Source organism: Barbatula barbatula, assembly GCF_947034865.1.
Source record: "Barbatula barbatula genome assembly, chromosome: 15".
Classification (NCBI taxonomy): Eukaryota; Metazoa; Chordata; class Actinopteri; order Cypriniformes; family Nemacheilidae; genus Barbatula; species Barbatula barbatula.
Window position 1 is genome coordinate 10,894,160 of NC_136778.1, and position 18,364 is coordinate 10,912,523.

Sequence of the window (18,364 nt, forward strand, 5' to 3'; positions counted from 1 at the left end):
TTTCTGTGTCTTTATTATCAGTCACAATAAACTCGCGCACTACGGGATCAGACAGTACTCGTGAAAAAGAACATAGCACACACGCCGACTGTTTTGCACATCTCACCCGCTACTCTTATTCGCGAAGCACGACTGCGAACATATTTGGAGTAAGTTGCCTTGCCGCTGGAGGCAGCAGCGCAATGCGCAGCGCGCTATGTTGTGAATGAGGGATAAGGTGACGTCAGCTCGCGAATGTCAACAATGTAGCGATTGAGAGGAGGCGTTTCATTCGAGTGTAACAAACAGAGACGGAGCAGCACGCTGCACAGATCACCACACACAAACACACATCTGCCGAGGAAAAACAACTGTTTCAGCAACGCAAACTTGTTTTTTTCCTCTAGTTTAGAAAAAAAAAATTTTAAAGCGAGCCGCAAAACGGGATCTCCCTGCAGCCCGGGGGCTTTAGGAGTCTGCAAGGAAGTCATCATGTGAAGATTTGGTAAACGGACAAAAGGGCTGGATTACAAGGAAAACTATAGTCCGAAGGTGAGCTGCATGATTATTTGGTCATTTCGATGCGTATCTTGCAGAGATGATATACAATTCTGTCATAAGGGGGAAGCTGTAAACTTGTGCTTTTCGGGGTACCGGGTTGTGTCAAAATATATAGTCAGAAGAGGAGGAAAAGAGCGTGCGTGGAAGGGTTTGCTTTAACTGGTTCTGCTTGTGGTCGGCGCGAACACACACTCCCTTTTAAACGGTAACGTAAGGTTACCACATCCTGTTGTGCAGCACTGACAATAGCGAGCGGCGCTCCGGTAGTATGGGATGCATCGCGATCCCGGGGGGAGGAGGGGTCAGGCATGGCTCTTGTTTTCGAGTAGAGAAAAGAAGTTGTCACTCGGCCTTGACCGATCAAGGCGGGGGGACACAACAACGACGGAGACCCCCAATGTAGATTCCCGCCTACGTCCTTTTTCTTCCCAATGAATGGATGACTTGAAGTCTGTTGTTTATCGGCTCAGGGGGAGCAGTGTGTCTAACTGTCAAATACCAGCGCTTTATTTGACATCCATGGCTGTTGCTTGTTGTTTTAAGAGTGCGATTATTGACAGGGACAAGGGCAGTGTGTTACTGCAAGCTCATCTTTGTTTCGAAGAGCAATCCGATAAAACACAATGCTGTTAAGAAAATGTGCTAACTGCAGTGGGTTGTAAAAATTGGAAGCGATCTCTTTGTTCCGCGCAGCGCATCTCTGGTGCGCGCCACGGCCATTACATTACACACTCATTGATCCCCATTAAATCAGCAGAATATTTGCTGTGTAAGGGACCGTGAGCCTTATTCGGCTCAGCAGCCACCGCAAACGTCTCGATCAGCCGAGACTGCCGTTTAAAGGAGCGACGGACCCCCTTTTAACGCGCTGGAATGCCGGATCTCCGGTGTGCGTTATACAACGAACTTTCCCTCAATTATGCAGGTGTTTCGCATTACGACGTTCAGTTCCGCAATGAACGCGACTCGCGTAATGGATCACAGCAGAGGTGGATGTTATGCGCGTGGGCTTGATCGTCGCGCATGCAACCCTTGTTATCGTAGACGTCCGTAAATAAAGGCTGCTTTTCAAGTGTAACCGCTCATTTTTCATCGCTCATAATGTCGTTGTGTTACGTTGATGGGTTTGAACTTGTTTTGAATGACTTGGCGGTTTTATTGCCGGATCAAAACATGTCATTCGTGTATTTATTCCCGCGTAAACCACATCGCGTCAACGTACACGCCTTGACGTTAAACGCCACGTATCGGTGGTTTTGTGGGTCTTTCGGCGCAGGATCTCAGTCAGTACATTTATGGATATCGGTTGTTGACATGTGCGTGAATGAATCAGGTGAACGTGTTATCATCAGGGCATGAAATGAGGTGATGCAGCAGTTTAAGCTGCGCCTATAGTCCTTTGTCTGCACGCGCTAGTGAACCATCCAGGCTGCTTTCCCTTTGCCCTAAATAGTCTGCATACTTGATTGTTAAACCAACAACGTCTAGTAAAGCACGTCATCATGAATAAGCTGTATTTGCAATACTCACCTGTTAATAAAATCTCTTATCCTTTCAAAAAAAAAAACTCTTGAACTGCGTTCAAGTTCAATACCATTTATCGAAAGCCGCTTTTATTTGCTGTAATGACTTCAGTTTTATACATCGATTTGACACAAACGCGCATAATCGAAGCTTAGGCTATGACGCCATTGTTCTTTACAGTCTCATGCAGTCGTTCATATTTTAATATAGTTCATTTATTAAAACAGGCCATTGATAAAGTGAGCATCGATCTGTGAGTGTAACAAATAGCCCTTCTTGTGTTGCATCGCACGTGACGTAACCGAACCTTTATTTTGACCAAAAATATGGGTGGACTTGGACTATCCACGCAGAAAACCCACTTCGTCATCTATGATGTAAGACTATAAAGATTTTTATTAGATGTACGTTTTCGTACAGTCAGCTGTGCAAAAAGCCCTGTCAGCACAGTGATGAAAAGATAACGTGAGCTGGGATGTGTCTGTCTGATCCTGTTAGTCTGCATAATGCAGCTCAATTACCAGCTTCATTAATTTCTGCCTGCATTAGTGATATTCCACCCTCAGCATTTTATGGGCGCTCGTGTCTTTGTCTCACGAATTTGCTCACTATTGATCGGTTCAACTCGTTATGAAAGAATGGATTTGTCATTCCTGAGAACTATTCATAATATTTGACTCGTAAAAAAAGTGTGCGTGTGAAAATCAATTATTAATATTATTTTATTATTGTTTGCAGATTTTATAAATATTTTGTAAGATTATTTTTACATTCAGGAGAAAGTAACCAAGTTTTTTTGTGCAAGTATTCCCCGTGCTAATAATTCATGGACTGACAGACAATAACATTTCTAAACAGCTTAGCTCATGGTTGCTAAGTTTACTGATAGCGTCGGGTAACTTTAGAGTAGGAAAATAAACAGTGATATCATCACTCCCTAATGACCGACTGATATGTGATTAAGTGCATTTTAAACACCCATGCATCATATAGTGTAGAAGGGGTGCAACACATGTGGGATCTGGAGTTTTTTCAAGAAGTTTTAGCATTATCCTGTCTGTTTAAATAAGCTGAGGAGTAAAGCACTTTGCAGGGAGAATAAGAGCCTGAAAACATGTTCCCATAGCCATCCCACGTCAGCACAAAGGCATGTTTGACCGAGTTCCAGCCTCTGAAAGGAAAAAAGCAAAGAGAGAGAGAGAGAGAGAGAGAATAAGAAAGCTGAGCCATTGTAGTTTAGTCGGTGCTTGTTCTTTTAACGCATGGCATTTTGGGTGGCAGCAATTGGCATCATCCGTCAGAGTGTGACAGGATCACTAACCAAACCCGCAGCCTTTGGAACAGCGGAGGGAATCTCTGTGTGTTCACCCATCTGTGGTTGTGCCAAGACAAATCACTCTGGCTGTTGCCACAGGCGAAATCCTGATTGGACTGTTTTGTCAGCGAATTTTTGAGGATCGTCTACCCATGTCGTTACATCAGTCGAAGGATCAATCTGTTCACCCGTGCGATATCTTTTGACCTTTCCGTCGTGCAGTTTGCTATTTTGAACAGTTTGTTCCACATTTTCTGCTCGACTGGAACGTCAGACTCTCTTCCCTGCATCCAGTCATCCAATATCTTATAAGCCGTGTTAAAAGCACAAATAAACAAATAAATAAAAAAGATTGGTCCACATCTGGTCTGAATTGAGCTCCAGTATAAAACAACAAGCGCAAACGAGCAGGAAGTTTATGGCTGGAATAGTGGAAGCGTTCGATTGAAAGGAAGCCCATTAACCACACCGGGAATTCAGTAACAGTCAACAATCTCTCTCGGCCCCTACAGCAGCGCGTGGAAGGAGATTTCCACTTGAAGGGCTATGCTTGGCGATGAATTAATGCAATTAACACCTAGTTCACGTCTTTGATTTAAAAACTTTCTTGGTGAGAGTTTGGTTTAAAGTTTAATTGCGGGATTAGTATGTGTGTGTTTGTTGGATCTTTGGTAGTGAGACTCTCTCACATGTTAGCTCTGAAGTTTATAGTTTTGTGTAACTACCATATTGTCATTTGACCTGTTTAATAATTTTTTATATCATCCAAGTCATTTTGTTTCCAAATGGACAATTCCGGGGTTATGGATGTGACATTTCCAAAACTTGAAATATGAATTCACGGACAAGGTATTTATTACCAATATATTGAACCATCTTTTTATATTTAACTAAACCCCTGATTATACAGTCCAGGCATCAGAAAAATTGCAGTCTATGCACAAGTTTTCTATTATCAAAAATAGAAAAATACATACGTTATTGATATGACAAAAATTTTTTTTAGAGACAACATACTTCCTAGGATTTCCGTGAATTATAAAAGGAAATATCGACATGTTGAAAACCTTTGGTAAAAACATTAACTTGACATTTGGATGACATGTTTCTAAAATGTATATCGTGGCAGTGTGTCGACTGAAAGCTTGCCACACCTGTATTAGGTGCAGAATGTAGTTTCAGACGCTGCAGTTTTAGATCTTGATGATAAGTATCATGATAAGTATCATAGTTAACTCATTTGCTGTTGTAATTGGTTAAACACATCAACTGTAGTCATTTCTTAGTTCTGTTTCTGTGGCATTGCGAAACTGTGCTGTTTCAGTTTACAAGTCTGGTTTTTGAATCTTTGTACATATACTCAAACACATGTTCATTTATAATCTAACTTAAGCAAGCTGCCCAAATACGTATAAATCGCTTCCTGGAGACTTCTGTAGAAGTGCTTCCCTGTTTGTGTGTGTGTTTTCTATGGTTAAATTTGGAGCTGTCATCCCTGTCAGAATATCCATGCTTGCAGCTGCTGAGTCACATGTGCCATGCAACTGGAGAAGCGCTGGAGTGCTAGAGAGCCCAGTCGCTCCCTTTCCATCTTTCAGACATTCACTTCACCGCTCGGACAAACTCATTTCCCTTTTTCACACACTCATTCATGTAACCGTGCTACACTCAAAGTCTGCAACTCATTCACTCTCACATTCCCCATGTGCCAGACATCTCTCTCCTTATCTCCTGTGCGTTCCTAAGAGTAGGAGTTTAACCAATAGAAGCTTTGGACCGAAACAAGGCTGACTCAGTCTGTCCTACTTTGATGTAGCAGTTAGGTCCAACGCAACGCGTTCTGTGTGCTGACTCACTAACAATAGAGCAAATTGTATTATTATCTTTTATGTTTTGCAGAAAAAATTCTTATAAAATAATCTTCATTCAAACTGAATTATTTATGCTGTGATATGCTGCTGTGGGCTGAAATCTCCAAGGCCACCTTATCAATGGTTGAGTGCTCCGACGCCTTAAGCTTTTTCTCTCTCTCTCTCTCTCTCTCTCTCTCTCTCTCTCTTTCTCTCTCTCTCTCTCCACACACAAGAAATGAGTGACTTGAGTCAAGCAGGCAGGAGTGTCCTACAGCCTGAAAACAGCCATTCTATGAGCTGATGTGAATGTGGGCCAGGCACAGCCTCAGGCTCTTACACACACTCACACACACACGCTCATAAATGTATATGAGTTATATATGTGTGTCTATGACCGTATATGTACACATCACCAACAGCACTGTATCGACTGCCGTGTTGCAGACTGCATCTGACAAACAAATAAACGTGGTTTCATACCACAATAGGAACAAGGAAACCTGTAGGGGGGGCAGGAGTGTCAACCGGCCTGTGTCGGTGTGACAAGTGAGTCATACGCAGTGTGCTGTGTCAATATTGATGCCTAGTCTAAATATAAACTACACACCACACAACTTACTAAAGCACATACACATGTACTGCACACGTTTTCCCCTGCCATCTGTCACATTGACGAATACCCGCATGCATATAAGTAAATGGCATTTTGCCTCCTCCCCCTGCAAGAATACAGCCCACCTTCAAACAGTTTTTATAATTATATAACGTTGAAAAATGCCCGTCTTGGTAGTAAGATTGATACAGTCGTACGTTTTTTTATTCTTCGGTCTGCATCATTGGATGCCGTCGAGGTTCATCGCAGGTGAACACAGCACAGGTATGCTGTCAAACAGTTCTCTCTAACCTTTCTCGGCAACTTGTTTCTTTTCTGGATTTTAAGAATTCTAGCCAACAATAACTTGCAGAAAAAATTTAATCTCCATTTCTTTGTATTAAATTGCAAGGAGTCTGTGCAGCACTCTAGAAAAGTAAACTAAGTACTTGAATGAACTGCGTATCGAGCTTGATACTTAACTTCCTGCCAAGGTCATTTTGTTTCCCTTCCATTTTTTTCTGACTTCTCTCGCTCTCAGTCGATCGGAAAAACTGACTTGACTTCATAAGAGTGGAAGGTATTTTAAACAATCAGCGGATTCCTGGTATGTTGGTGAGGTCATTGTTTTACACCGAGACAGCAAGAGAAAGTGTAAGGGGTAAGAAGTGAGAGTAGGATGGGTGGGTGTTAGGTTGGCAGCAAGGTGGACCTCTTTCTGATGCGTGTTGTTTTCTGTTTGCCACAGCGACTCAGCAGGCACAACGCCAGCTCTGGCAAATGTCAGAATTCCTCCCAGACGGATTTATTTGTATTGCTTTGCACTTCAGAGGAGAACAAAACATTCCCATTGTGTGTGTGCGCAGAGGCTGTTCTACACCGCAGTCTATTAGTACCGTGTGGATGATGAATGCCTGTATGAATACGCATGAATAAGTAATACTGCTTCAGCAGACTAGAGGTCAACATAAACTAATCACAGGCATTTAACACATTACACGAGAGTGATGGATGCGTTTGTAGCTGTGCAGCAAGGTGTTGCTGCTTAATGTTTATAATTTGACATTTTTTGTGTCTGAACAGTTGCATGAGGAAACGTCAAAATATTCTGAAAATACCACAGTCAAGTTTTGTTATATGGTAGATCAGTGGTTGACCACCAGCACTGCAAATATAGAGCAAAACAGCAGCCATTGCAAAACAATAAATCTCATTTAAAAGGATACCCACGAATGAAAATTTCCCTGATCATTTACTCACTAACACTTGTGTTCTGCAGAATAAAGGCATACAGAATTTTCTTTTTTGGGTGAACGATCCCATTAAACTTCATTTACATTAAAGTTTTTACTCTGGCTGAGATTTATAAGCTGGTTTAGAAAATATTTATATATTTCTGCATTTTTGTGTTTCAAATCCACTGCATGCTTTATAATCACCTAAAACAAGTTTTATGAACGTTTTATCATGTAAAAAAAGTTCGAGTTTATTAAAACAATGACAAAAATTTATAGAAAAATTGACTTTGTGTTGTATTGTTTTGTAATAAACCTGTTTCTTATTTCCTAAAGTTCTCTTTGTTAAAAGGCTTTTTGAAGCTCTCTTTTAAATAACAATAATATATAGCATCAAATATAGTAAAGGTAAGTATATAAAGTAACTGCAGCTTTAATGTTTCGAACAGAGATGGTTATGTAGAGGCAAAAGTTGGGGATTGCAGCTCTAAATTGCCTTAAAGGGATACTTCACCCAAAATAAAAGTCTTTCATCATTTACTCAACCTCGAGGTGTTCCAAATCTGTGTAAATGTCTTTGTTCTGATGAACGCATGGAGAACAGGTGTTATTAAAGCGAGACGGCAGAAATGGTTTATGGTAAACCAATGTTAACTTAAGCTGTTAATTCATGTAATGTCAATTATTTTCTAATTCTAATGATTTGATTTCTTGGGCATTTTTTTCAGTATATCATTTAGGCCTAACTCCCTCACGGACCACTTCAGACTCTTCAGAAACCAGTTGTATGCAGTGTGGAGAACCACTTTTTGTACATTTGATAGCTTCTGTATGAAATTAATGATTTGTGGGGCACTGGGGTGTGAATGAATATAAACAAGTATGATATGTGGTTTTACTCTGTGCAGCTGGAGGTGTGTACGAGTGAGTGCATCCGGTGAGACTTGCACAGGTGGTGAGGGGGGGGGGGTAAGAGGGGGCGTGGAGCAGCAGGGGCGGTGTGACCACTTCCTGTCTTGAATGTACAGTAAATCGGTGTGCCTTTACCAAATCAACAGTTTGTACCGGTGGTGGCTTTATGCTGCCTGGCGCGAAGATCTCATTGGCTGAGCTCGTGCAGTGTGGCTTGCAGAAAAAGTTAGATGTTTTTTCTTTTTTTTTATCGTAGATGTTTTTGTGGTGTTTTGCCTCTATTAAGGGGGCGAATCAACCGTACGTCATTTACCACCACAAAATATTACAACAAATGCTAGCGACAAGCACGTATACACCCAAAACAGCACATTTTACATATTTTTGCCATATGCACTCTGTCTGACTTGCGGAATGGAAAGCATTAAACTTAGTGTTTCAGAATTCCAGCCGTATAGTTGAGTTTGATGTACGGCATTGCTGCTTTGCTTGGCCTGAGGTGAGAAGCTTGACGTGGGTGTGCACAGGGCAGAATTACAATTTCTTAGCCTGAAAGTGTCATGGTCATAACCACAGACCTCAAATGCTTAGAATGTTCTATACATATTCTATATAGGGTATGCATTGACGTCACTCTACCACGTGAACATGTCGGGACACGACCTGTGACACGCTCCCCTGGGTGACAAAACACCCAGCAAAATGGCTGAGGAGATTAGGAGAAAAAAAAGAATCCGGGAAATTACAAGCAACTGGACTCGACGGAAAGGAATCAAGTTGTTCTGGACAATGAAATGTTGCGTTTCCTGATATTGTAAGCAGTCATTTTGCTGAGTGTTTTGCCACCCATGGGGGCGCGCTCCGACATGCTCACTTAATGTTCACATGGTAAAGTGCGACACGTCCATACCCTCTATCCTGTTAATAAATGGCCAGCTGGTCGGAGTCATGCTGGATTTATCAGGTAGCTGATAGGAGCTAGTTCACCCACCATTAAGTATAGACGGATTTATGTACCTTTAGCTCTGTGCTGCCGTGATCTTAACTTACAGTCAACTGGTTTAAGTAACGCGGGTCAATGAGTCCAAGACCCAACGGGTCTCATGATGACTGGTTTAAATAAATTATTTAGCAGCCCAAGTTTTGCTAACACTAATACTAGAAATTTTATTTTAGATTGCCTAAAGGGTTTATGTTTAGGGTTTATTATTTGTAGTGGTTTAGAAAATATTCATATTGAACAGATTTCTTGAATTAAGTCCATCAGTTGTTTAACTGCACACATACACGGTATGGCACACAGTATAGGTGACTACAATTTGTTAAATACTTTTTTCTTAAAATATTAAATCATGATAAAAATGAAAAAATAATTATTTCAATTTAAAAAATGCATTTTGTGTTATGAATTTGATCTCTTATAAAATTATACAATTACTTTTAGCTTTTTTCACTCTCATTGTTTAAATTATGTTTTTTTTTGCATTATTTATTTTAGTTTTGCAAGTTTACTTACAGTTCTAATTCATCAAGTATTCAATAACAAATATTATTGTGATGCAAAGATAATTTATAGATGTCTAAAAGTCTAAAATGACTGGTCAGGTTTGTTTATCTGCTTTACAGACAGACACATGGAAAGTCTTGCAATACAGGACTCCACCTTTGCCAGAAGGCAAATTGTTTCAGCAGTTACTAAGTTCTTAAAGGCAAAAATGTCTAACACACACCTACATGTTTTACAGACAAAAAAAGAAAAGCCAGTTCCAGAAGTTTAAATGAGTTTTTTATTATTTCAGTATTGTTTATTTCATTTTGTATTATTTATATTGTCGATAAATCTGCTAATTATATATTGTATTATTCTGTGCCTTTAAAATATGCTGTATAATGATATTGTAATTTCATATATAAATATTTACGATTCATGATCTTAATTATGATCTGATTCAGCATATTCTTTATTAATGCATGCAGGTTCTGTTTTTTGATAAAATAAGCAAAAGCCAACAAAACTATAAAAAATGTAAATCTAATCTTATTTATTAGTGGAAAATAAATTTAGAATAAATAGTTATAATAGAGATTTGTATTCTTTTTTAAATCATCGTCTTCCCACATCTTGTGACTACTTTACTTACTAGTAAAAAAATAAATCTGTAATTTTTATCGAAATTTGAAAAAAATAAATGTATTCTTTTATTTTATTATTTGTCAGATTACAGTATGTCAACAAACAAATTAGTTTGACAAACATTAAACATGTTCAGTTTATAGCATATTAGTAACACATTTCTAACCATAAAACATGCCCAAATGACAAAACATTTTTACAAATTAGCCAAGGCCAGTTTATTTATATATCGAATTTGTTATGCAAATATAACTCAAAGTGCTTTACATAAAAATGTTTATAAAGTACATCATTTTCCAAACAAGACACAAGCAATTTAGAAACAACAATTCTGTTATCTTCAAGTATAATCATGAAAGAATTTTCTAAAACAGGTGGCTTATCATTTGTATTTTAAGAAAGAATAACAAATTGAGTGTTCATTACAGGAAAGGAAGTGTGGCTGGGGTTTACAGTCAATGAAGTCTAAGGGGCGTGTGTTAGCGTGATGGAGGTGGAGCTTTCCTCCACACTGATGAGACACAGAGAAACGTTCCTCTTTGAGGAGGCCTGTGCCGACGACCCCGAAAAACCCACCACGCGCCAGCCGAGAGCTGTTGCAAACGTACCATGCGAATTAATCCCAGAATCACTCAGGAGCATCTCGACGCATGTTAATGCTCACGGACCTGTCACATTTACCTCCTATCAGAGCGGTCCAACAATGGAATACAACACTGTGAGTGATCGCATTTTAGCAGTTCCGTAAACTTTGCATTTCATGTCTTACCGCTTTAAATCTGTGTGCACCCTTTATCTATAAGTGTAAATCTGAGAGTCATGTTTTATCCAAGGATGTTCTCTATCAGGCTTTATTGTTGAACGTGATTTGGAGGCCAGATTCAATAGACCCCAATAAGCATTGAGGCCATGAATCACCTTTAGAGAGTTATGGAGTCAGGTCAATGTTTAACAGGTGTCTCCTATAATCTCCTTGCAAATGTCCAGCGGTCATCTAGTAGGGTTGGGGAGAAAGAAGACTGGAACGCCCTTCTGCTATCTTGACAAACAAAAACATGCCATATCAGTTCTATTAGGTCGGAAGCATGCAACTTTTAGAAGAAAGCTTGTTGAGTATGAACTGTAATACTTGAAAGTTGTTTTCTATTACTTTACACGCGTCTGTTTCTCTTACGTCTTTTAAAGGAAATAAAACTTCCTTTTCACAGTTTCCTGTCCAGGTGCTACGATTATCAACCATATGAATAAATATCAACCCCCAAAGTGACTTTAATATTAACTCGGTAAAGAATAACAGTTTTGGCTGTTAATCTATAGAGACTGGTCCATGAAGTCCGCATTGTAGTTTTTTAAAAGTTCAGACAGTGACGATAAGTTCTAACTGAACTTTTATACAGTGAAATGTCTTGTACGGCTGTAGTAGGTAAAGATTTAAACCCTCACATAAATTAATGGATTCACATGCACTTAATATATATACTGTATCAGGTTCTTAAAGTTTTTAGACTCACTTCCAAGTCTAAGAAGGACGATGGTGTGTCCGTTGTACAATTTACCTGCTGGTGTTTCTAGAGGAGATCATTCTTAGCTTTGACAGATTGGAGAACAGATTTCTATGTGTTTCTCATGTAACATCTCTAACAACCACAGATTTTTCTTCTTTCTGTTATTCTGGCTAGCAGATTTCTACACGTAGATATTTGCTAGCCAGAAAAACAGAATGAAGAAAATTTTGTGGTTGTTAGATATGTTACATGAGAAACCTGACTGCACTGAATGAATTTCTTACGTTGTATGTTCATTTTCTAGTAAACTCCTTAAACTCTTAAATAAAGACATGTTAAGCTGAGAAGCAAAAAAAATTTTCTTGTTTTTAAGTCTTGTTTTTTGAAACATGGCAATAAGTTTGGAAAAAATAATACTTAATTAACATTTGTTTCTTACCACATTTGCAGATATATTTTTTGTCTTGTTTTAAGCATACACTTGCTTTATCTTTATTTTAACAATACTGCATCTTAGCTATCATTACATATCTTAGGTCATGTTGCCTCACAAGTGTATCTCGATTTTTGAAGTACTCCCATCATTTACTCACCTTCTTTTCATTTCAGTCTTTCATGACTGATTTTCTTTGGGCAAAACGGAGAATAAGATATTTTGAAGATGGTAACCAAACAGCTTTGACCCCCATTCGCTTCTATGACACCCATGCAAGTAAATAGGGGCCAATTAAAAACATTCTTCAAAATATCTTCTTTTGTCTTCTGCAGAAGAAAGAAAATCATTCAGGTTTGATTTGACATGAGACATGGCATGGCGAAATGTTCTTTAGATTATAAAAGTGTAATAAAGATAGTTCTTTAAAGAACGGTTGACTTGATGGTTCTTTGTATAACCAGAAATGGTTCTTCCATGACATCGTTGTTAAGAACCTTTTCAGCACCTTTTTTTTAAGAGTGTATGTTTAACATGATAACATGATAATGTAGTGTTATATATTAAATATTAGTTCATTTCAAAAAATGTTTAAAGTGTTAAATGTAAAATATGTTGTCAATTTACAACCCTATTAAAAACATTTGCTGTCTTAAAGGTTTCTTTAAAAAGGAGATGGAACACTTCAACTTGCGCTGTGTTCATTTGATGGATGTTTAATTTAAACCAGCTTTTGGCTCTGTCCATATTTTACACAACTTTAGGTTGAAACAACCTTAGAATCTGAATCAAACAAACAGTGACATTGCACATTTATATGCTCTCTATACTGCACATATATCTCTCTTCAGTTTCTCTTCAGAGCATGTGCGTACCGTTATGCAGCGATCTGCCCAGTTCCCAGCGTGCTTTTCTGCATGTGTTGCATGGGGTAAAGCCATTGAAAGAAGACATTGTTCATGTCATAGTGAGGCATGTTGCATGCACTTATAACTCTGAGTGGGTAAAATTTCCCCCATCATGCACCAGGAATTCCTCTGAATGACTGGATTGTGTGAAAGGAAAGCTGCAAGCCTTTGGTGCTTTTGTTTAGATTTTCCTCATCTGAGAAGTCACAAACTCAGCAACACTGTTAAAACAGTTGCTTAGCTTTCTTAAGTCATGTCACTGGGGATGTATTACTCGCGTTACGACCTCATGCGCTTCACATTAGGCCAGCCAATGAATCAGACACATAAAAAAAGCCCATAAAGGGAAAGAGTTGTAATGTTGTGGATGAAGAATGCTCGGCGCAGCTGCGTCAGATCCGTCCAGTGGAGTGTTTCTTATCATCTCCTGTATCCAAGAGCAATGGCTTGTGTAACTCAGAACGCCTTGTTTGTGAGTGGGAGAAGTTGTGAAAGACCACCTCCAGAGTTTGATTCGTAGAGTTCAACTATTGATTCGATTCTTCCGTTTGTGCCTCACAATGGAAACAAATGGCTTTCATGTCTCCCATGCCCCTCTCGGGCATTCTTTCCTCATAAAAGGCACAGATTGATGAAACCACACCAATGAAGGATCCCCCTGTCGCAGGGGCCCCGGTTCTGAGTGATGTAATGTCCCGAGGGCCGGCACATGAGTCGGAATGAGCATATCAACACAAATAACAAAGATTTGGGGATTTTAACACGTGCTTATTCGTTTTGGCTGGGTCTCGGAGGAGCGCTCGCTTTCAGTGAGTTTCGGCTCTTGTGTCATAGAAGTTGGCAAAGTTTCCGTGGGAATTCATAGAGTGAGAATATCCGAAGATGAACAAAAATGAGCGAGAACGGACATTTCGTCATGTTCTTATCACGATTACACCCTTCAGTGACGTCCTGAGGGGTCAGTTGATATTTAAAGCGCTATTGAATGCGACAGGTTGAACTTGCCTAAATGACTGATGGCATTCAATAAACAAATGAACATTTTGCTGCTAGCGCAACTTTGTTGAAACTGTTTCCTTTAGTTCTTTCACAAATCTCAAATGTGACACCAGCCGCCAAGTTCATCTTACTGCCCTGTGAGAAAATGTGGCCTATGACACCATCTCCTGTTCTGGGTGTGTTTTGGTTCGAGGATTTTTCCTGCCTTGTCAAAGAGGCTTCCTTCAGCGCTCTGGGCTGCAACGGGAGCACAAAGCTAAAGGTCACGTAGAAAGAGAGAGAGGGAGGTTATTTTTAACCCTGCTGTATCATGTGTCAAGTTCCTCCATGAGATTAGGTGAGGAAAGATGTCTTGAGGTGTTCTTCGGTAACCAGGTGAAACCAGTTGCTCTTTTGTTTATCAAATTTGGTCTGTTAACTCTCTAAAAACCTAATTTCTCGTTAGATTTTTTTACATTATTAACTGTTGGGTCATGTTGTCACAATTTATTATTATTATTATTGAATGCTTGATTCTGATCGGCCAGTCGCAACATTCCAAGGGTTGGTATTTTCAACAACTGCTCAAAACTAATAACACCCTGTAACCTGGATGCTGCAAATAATTTTGAGAGGGGCCGTTTAATATTACACAAAAATTCATTATAAATACGTCTTTTAATAACATTTATGATATTATATTTACAATTGATTTAACCAATTTGTCTGTTTCTGACGTTTGATCGTCATTTCTTACTTTAAAACCGAAAGTAAACAGCTTTTGTATATTTCAAATTCACATTTTATGTCCATTTTTCTCATGTGGCTAGTAGCTGTGTAATAAGCGAAATAAGGTACAAGCAGCCGGTGTTATCGCGAAATAAGCCCCTTCAGTGTGATACAAACCTGTATGACTTGCCTATATTTTGAAGAACACTGGTCCCCGTTGACTTCCATTGTATGGACACAAAACCACAGAGACATATCTCAAAATATCCTCTTTTGTGTTCCACAGAAGTAAGCGTCATATACAGGTTTTAACTGACATAAAGGTAAATAAATAGAGTTGACAGTAAGACAACAAGCCCGGAATTCTCTATCCGTCCCATCCGATAAACGGGATAGAAAATGTTGAATCATGGGAAAGTAACCCATGTCCAAAAATGAAAGACACTTCAAGAGACTGAAGCAAAATAATAAAAAATAATACTGCAAGATTGGAAAGTGAAAAGGATGTTTTTAGATTTTTCTAGTGCCATCCCAGAATGCATTTCTTCAGGCATGAACAAAGTCTCAGCACTCTGCACGGATATTTACCATATGTTTATGCCGCCTTCTGAATACTACAAGGGGATTTTCTCATACCATCTGTGACTGCAGCTGTGGTATGGATTATCTGAAATATATTCACATATTCTGATAGTAAATTTGTTTTACAATCACATTCTATATAGTATATATATATACTAGTTTCTGCCAAAAGAAATGAAATAAAGGAAATCTCAATGTAACTTTTAGATGGTCAACAGTATACCTCGCAATCTATTCAGTAAACTCACAAAATTGATTGAAAAAATTGGAATTTCGACTTAAAAGTCCCATTGTTAGCCCCAGCCTTCCTTATATCATACCGCTTAACGCTTGATGGTATGTTTGTTAGTGTGGGGACGGGATTAATTCCCCAGCTGTCTTCCCCAACTCATGCATGTTTTGTGTCCCTTTTGTCTCTCTCTCTTCTCACTGCCTGGACTTTGGGAAAAAGAGGAATGTTTGTTTCTGGAATGCACTTCTCTTAGCCACGCCTGGCATCAAAATATCTTTGTAAAGCCATGGGAGGAAGGTTTGGGAGGCCTCAGAGGGTTATCGAGTAGTGTGAGCTTTTTTCAGATGGGGTCAGGGGTAAAGCTGCAACGAAGTTCATTCACTCGTTCATTCATTCAGACGCTCTTCATTGGGCCTCCACTTTCTTTTATTTTTAGCCAAATCCGTCAGGCTTGACAAGCGGGAAATTCGAGCCGGCGCGGGGCTCTACTCCAGAACCCCCCTCTAGACTTTCTCTCCCTCTCCCCCCATGGGAAAAACTGAGGCCGGATTCAGACTGCCAGAGATGTTGAGTCATGTGAGTCCATGTTTACGGAGACACCACTACTTGCGCTGAGAGAGAGAGTCAGATGGGCTTTGAGAGAGAGAGGTGGTCCGTTCCCCTCTGATTCTTCTATAAGGTAATGTCTAGTGGCTCTGGAAGGGCAGACATGTGCATGGATATATTTTAACACACAGCATGCAGGCAGAAGGCAGGGGAGGGGGCTGAGGTCCCTGCCAGCTTCCTCTCTCCCTTCCTACAGACTCCCTTTCTCTCGCCTTGTGTGCCTGCCCAGTCCAGCGTTCGCAGCAGACGGGATCATAGCGGTTAAAATAAAGCAGAACGAGACGAAAAGCGCACACACTAAGAGGCAAGTCTGAGCCCTGAGTTTGACCTATTAACCCGCATGTTACTTTCTGACTGCTTCCATTCAGGCTTTGATGTGTTTGCGTGCTGTCCAGAAACTCCAATCCTGCACAAAAGCAGCATGCTTTGAGGCCACTTGGTAGAACTGTACTTTACTTTTTTTTAAGTCATCTGACAAGTACGGTTATGTGACTATGTGTTCATGATCAGATGCCATACATGCTCTTTTCCATAACCTTATTGCTTCACACCAACACACAGTAGGAAGTTCCCAAAAATAAAAGTTCTGCCTTCGAGTTGTTCCAACTCTGTATACATTTCTTGGACCCCATTGACTACCATATAGTTTTGAAGTTTTACTGACCCAGCAATCTCTTATCATATCAGCGGTTTATTTTCAATAGAGCCCACTGCAGTGCATTATGGGATTCCCTAGAAGGCATATGTGCAGTTTGGTCAAAACAAGGCACCTTAGATGATTTTGAATATATATAAAGTGTCGGAGACGCACTCGATGGATGGAAATCCTGCCGCCATCTCCAGATTTTGGAACACAGGAACAGTGTTATGTTTCTGAGGAGCTCTACAGTGAAAATGATATGGGTGTCTGTTTGTGCACATATATAAGGCAAAGAGAGAGAGGTTGACTTGTCAGGTTGAATTCACCTTGACTGGTAAGCAGACTAATGGGAATTGGGACATAAGAAGGTTTACAGTAACAGAGAAGGGGAGATATCCACAGAGCTGTATTTGTCTTGAACACAGACCCTGTTAACCCCCTGCTAAAAGCAGTGCTTTGAGTTTAGCGTTTAAGATAAATCTTTTCTTATCGTGACAGTTCAGTTATCCATTCCTCAGGGCCTATATTCACTTTGAAATCTGTTTGGTTCAAGTTGTTGAATTACAGTAAAAGTTACTCACAGTTGTAGATGTTGCATCAAGATTTTACCTAGCAGATGACAGATTTCACAGTGAATCAAACTATAATTCCATCCACCTAAGGATAGCAAACATGTTTGTTGTTTCAAGCCCAGACCTGTGTGATCAGAAAGGCTAATGAAAAACCTAAAAATGTTATTTACAGTCCAATTTGGATGCGGAAATTAAATGGTGCAATTGTCACTCTGAGAACAGCATATATTTCCCATGTTGGAAATGGGCAACATCTGTGGTCTTGCTCCATCTCTCCAGTATCATCAGTGTTTTCACATTCTCAGCATCTCTCGGATCTGATTTGACTATTATGGTGTGAGGATCAGCTCTGTCTGTCAGCCCGGGGCAGGTTCAGAGCGCGGTTAAGTACAGGCTTTAGCAGGCACTGACATGGGGCTCTCCGCTGATCCCATCCTGTGTGTGTTCATGACACAAGCTGCTACCAAATCAGAAAATGTGTGGACATGCTGAACTTGCTAGTTGTTACGTGGGAAATGGTACAACCTTCTAGTTATTTCATTTCTGAAGTGAACGTTTTTTATCGTATATTAAAAATGTCAAAAAACAATCCACAATAAGTTCATTGTCGTTTCTAAATATGATATAATTTCGGGTTGCTTGATTATGACAAAAACTTTGTTGATACTTTGTTAATAGATTAATAACGTAATGCTTGATTCAACTTAATAACAAATCAAAAAAAGACATTAAATGAAGTATGAATGCATACATTCGGATAGATTATATAATAATAATAGATATAAATGAGACAATCCTTGCAAATTGGAATACGGCACAATAGCTGTTTTATTTTGTTCGATTATTTTGTTCTTTTTTTATTGTTGGAAGCCATATTGAAATTGAAAATCGATAAAGGCTTTTTGCACAGCCATAATATAATAATAACATTATTTAGGTTTTAACCGTATAGTTTCTGTTTTTTACAATTAAAAGTCCAGTGTATAGTTTTTTTAGAGGATTTTTGACAAAAATGCAATATAATATACATAACTATGCCTTTAGAGGTATACAAAGACCTAACATAATGAAGCT

At 39.4% G+C, this 18,364-nt stretch overlaps 1 protein-coding gene across 2 annotated transcripts in view; it reads left to right on the forward strand.

Annotated features, from left to right (window-relative positions):
• Positions 1-440: 440 nt before the first annotated feature.
• The window catches only part of bach2b (BTB and CNC homology 1, basic leucine zipper transcription factor 2b), a 77,680-nt gene continuing 59,756 nt past the window's right edge, over positions 441-18,364 (forward strand). The window contains exon 1 of one of the 2 annotated variants that reach the window (XM_079474354.1): positions 441-531. Coding sequence is in view for 1 of the 2 variants with exons in the window: in XM_079474353.1 (XP_079330479.1) it covers positions 10,809-10,823 (15 nt within the window). In the remaining variant the exon portion in view is untranslated. Of the gene's footprint in view, positions 532-10,768; positions 10,824-18,364 lie in introns of those variants that run through there. The other variant, XM_079474353.1, reaches the window with a different exon arrangement.